This window comes from Tupaia chinensis, unplaced genomic scaffold (assembly GCF_000334495.1).
Source record: "Tupaia chinensis unplaced genomic scaffold, TupChi_1.0 Scaffold000201_1, whole genome shotgun sequence".
NCBI classification, from domain to species: domain Eukaryota; kingdom Metazoa; phylum Chordata; class Mammalia; order Scandentia; family Tupaiidae; genus Tupaia; species Tupaia belangeri.
In genome coordinates, this window is record NW_006159676.1 from 2,199,250 (window position 1) to 2,202,474 (window position 3,225).

At 53.4% G+C, this 3,225-nt stretch overlaps 1 protein-coding gene across 1 annotated transcript in view; it reads right to left on the bottom strand.

Annotated features, from left to right (window-relative positions):
• The window catches only part of MAST3 (microtubule associated serine/threonine kinase 3), a 37,463-nt gene extending 34,464 nt beyond the window's left edge, over positions 1 to 2,999 (bottom strand). The window contains 2 exon segments of the mRNA XM_027771276.1: positions 2,568 to 2,699; positions 2,953 to 2,999. Of these exon segments, the coding sequence (XP_027627077.1) occupies positions 2,568 to 2,699; positions 2,953 to 2,999 (179 nt within the window).
• Between the last annotated feature and the right edge of the window lie 226 nt (positions 3,000 to 3,225).

Consider the following 3,225-nt stretch of genomic DNA (forward strand, 5'->3'; position numbering starts at 1 on the left):
CTGTTCCCCTGCCTCTCTCTCTCTGTCCCTCTCTGGTCAAATTAAAATAAAATAAATAAATAAATAAATTTGAATAAAATCATTCTAAAAAAAAAATCTCGGGGCTGGCAAGTGGCGTGGTGGTTAAGGGCGCTGGACTCCCACATGGCTGGCCACAGTTCAAGTCTTGGACCAGGTGGCTTGCTTTCTCACTTTCTCTCTCTCTCTCTCTCTCTGTCTCACTCTGTCCCTCCCTGGTCAAATTAAAATAAGTAAATAAACGAATAATGTCAAATAAAATAATTCTTTAAAAAAAAAAAATTCTCAGCCCTGGGACCAACAGGTGGTGTGGTGATTAAAGCGCTGGATCCCACATGACCAACTATGGTTCAATTCCTGGACCTGGCAGCTTGCTTTCTTAACTTTCTCTCTCACGGTCTCTTACTCTATCCCTCTCTGGTCAAATTAAAATAATAAAATAAAATAATTATTAAAAAAAAAAAAGAGGGACTAGCAGTTGGCATAATGGCTATGTCGCTGGACTCCCATGTAGTCAACTGTAGTTCGAGTCCCAGATCCGGTGGCTTCAACTCACGCCGGGCGCATGTGCGTGCGTGCCCAAGATCCTGAGAGGAGAATGGAGGAGAAGGGATTGCTGTGTGGCCATCCCCCCTGGGGGTGATTTCTTGCTTTCTGTCTCTCTGTCTCTCTCTGTCTGGAGGAAAACCCCCCCAAAAAAAAAAAAAAAAAAAAAAAAAGAAAAGAAAAGAAAAGAAAAGAAGAGAAAATCTCATGGGATGCGTGCCCCAAATCCTGAGAATGGAGGAGAAGGAATTACAGAATGGCCATGCCCCCTCACTTTCTCTGTCTCTCTCTCTCTCTCTCTGGTGAGCACATGTTCTCTACAGCAAATTAAAAACCAAAAGAAAAACACGAAAACTCAGGAGGTGGTAAAACCACTGGATCCCCATGGGGAAAGGTCATGGGTTTGCATCCCGGGACATCCTTGAGCCGGCAGGGCTGACTGTGGCGGGAGATGGATCAGGGTGAGAAGACCCTGTGGGGGTGTCCCCCTCTCTTTCTCTCTACCTCATGGCAAAGATAAAGAAATAAACTTTATTAAAAAAAAAAAAAAAAAAGGAAATTCAGTCCTGGGTCCTGCAGGTGGTGTGGTAGTTAAAGTGCTGAACTCCCACATTGAAGACTGCAGTTCAAGTCCAGGTGCTGCTATTTCGCTTTCTCACTTTCTCACTTTCTCTCTCTTTCTGTCTGTTTTTTGATAAGCATGCATGCCCTATAGCAAATTAAAAATAGTACTCACAATAACAATAAACATAAAATAATTCTTTTTTTAGAGAGAGATGTTTGCTATTGGGTGCGTATGCTACCCAGAGACACAGAGAGAGACAGAGAGACAAGAAAGCGAGAAATCACTCCCCAGGGGGGATGGCCACACCGCAATCCCTTCTCCTCCATTCTTCTCCATTCTCTTGGGATCTTGGGCACACACGGACACGCACCTGGCGTGAGTTTAAGCCACCGGGTCCAGGATTCGAACTGCAGTCAATTATGTGGGAGTCCAGTGCCATAACCACTACGCTACCTCCTGGTCCCAAATAAATATTTTTTTTGTTTTGTTTTTTGTTTTTTGAGCATTCATTTTTTTTTGGAGAGGTTTTCGCTATAGGGCGCTGCGCTCACCAGACAGACAGAGAGAGACATAGAGACAGAAAGCGAGAAATCACCCCCGCGAGAAATCACCCCCCAGGGGGGATGGCCATGCCGCAATCCCTTCTCCCTTCTCCATTCTCCTCTCGGGATCTTGGGCACACACGCACATGTGCCCAGTGTGTTTAAGCCACCGGGTCCGGGACTCAAACTGTGGTCGACTAACAGGGGAGTCCAGAGACATAGCCATTACGCCAACTGCTGGTCCCACTCATTCATTCATTGACCAGAGAGAGACAGAGGGGAAGTGAGAAAGCAAGCCACCCTGTCCAGGACTCGAACCGTGGTCAGCCACGTGGGAGTGTCCAGTGCCTTAACCACCACGCCACCTGCTGGCCCCAGCTCCTCGGCTTTCTTAGCTGGGCTATGAACGGAGCAGTGAACCTGTGCTCAGTCAAGCTGCGACTATTCCCCTGCTCTTCCTTTGTCCAGCTAGGCTCAATGCCCACCCAGGGCTTTAAGATCCGACTCAGGCTTGGGTGTGTCAGTGTGTGTTCCGAGGGAGAAGTGACCCGCCCAGGTCCTTGAGGTCACCGCGGGAAGGGCCCTGAGCCGCCTGAGAACCAAGCACCTGTCTTGGAGACGTCCTTGGGCCTCAGCCCAAGTCCTGGCCTCCTCTTAGCCACCTGTGACCTGCACGTCCCCACCAGAGAATGGAATTTCCCCAAAGCAGCCGCACCTGTGTGAGTTTGCAGTGCCATTACACAGAAGGGTAAACTGAGGCCCAGAGAGGCGATGTCACCTGCTCCTGGTACCTCTGCAAGACGGCCAAGTCTGGATGGTTTATTTCCAAGGTTCTGGGATGCCAGGGCGGTGTCCTCGCCTGGCCCCCGCGTCCGCCCGCGCGCATGGTCACTTACCTCCAGGGGTGCAGGCCCAGGGAGGGGCTACAGGGGCTGCAAGGGCTGCTGGGACTCAGGAGGGACGGGCTCTGGCTGCTCGGAGAGAGACTGCAAAGGAAGATGCCAGGGTAGCCAACCTGGCGGCCGCCCCTGCCGAGGTGGGGGAACCCGATCCAAAAACCGGACTAGAGCTGCGAGCGGTGGTGCGTTCAAGGAAAAGGGGCTCCGAGGCCCGGATTCTGGATTTCGTGCAGGCCGCGAAGGTGGGGCCAGACCGATAACCCCGGAGGGCTCCCCGGAGGTGGCAGTACGGTTCTAGGCACGCGATCAGAGACGCGAGAGGCGGGTGGTTGCCTTCCAACCCCCTCCCCCTCCCGGATCCGCCGCCCGATTCGGCACTCACTCGAGGGTCAGCGCCGGGATGTGCAGCTTGTCCCTGCGGGACTTCATGTCGAGGCTGGGGCGGTGTCTACGCGGTCGGGTCCGTCTATCCCCCGCCCCTGTGCGGTCCCCGATCCCCGATTGTGGCGCGATCGGACCGACAGACGGGCACCGACGCAGGGACGGCACGCCTGGCGGGTGCGGCGGAGTGGGCTGGGACGCTGGGTCCCCGGGGACTCCGGGGGGGGCTGGCTTTCTCCGCCTCGGGGCGGGGCTCCGGGGCCGGGCCCCGGGC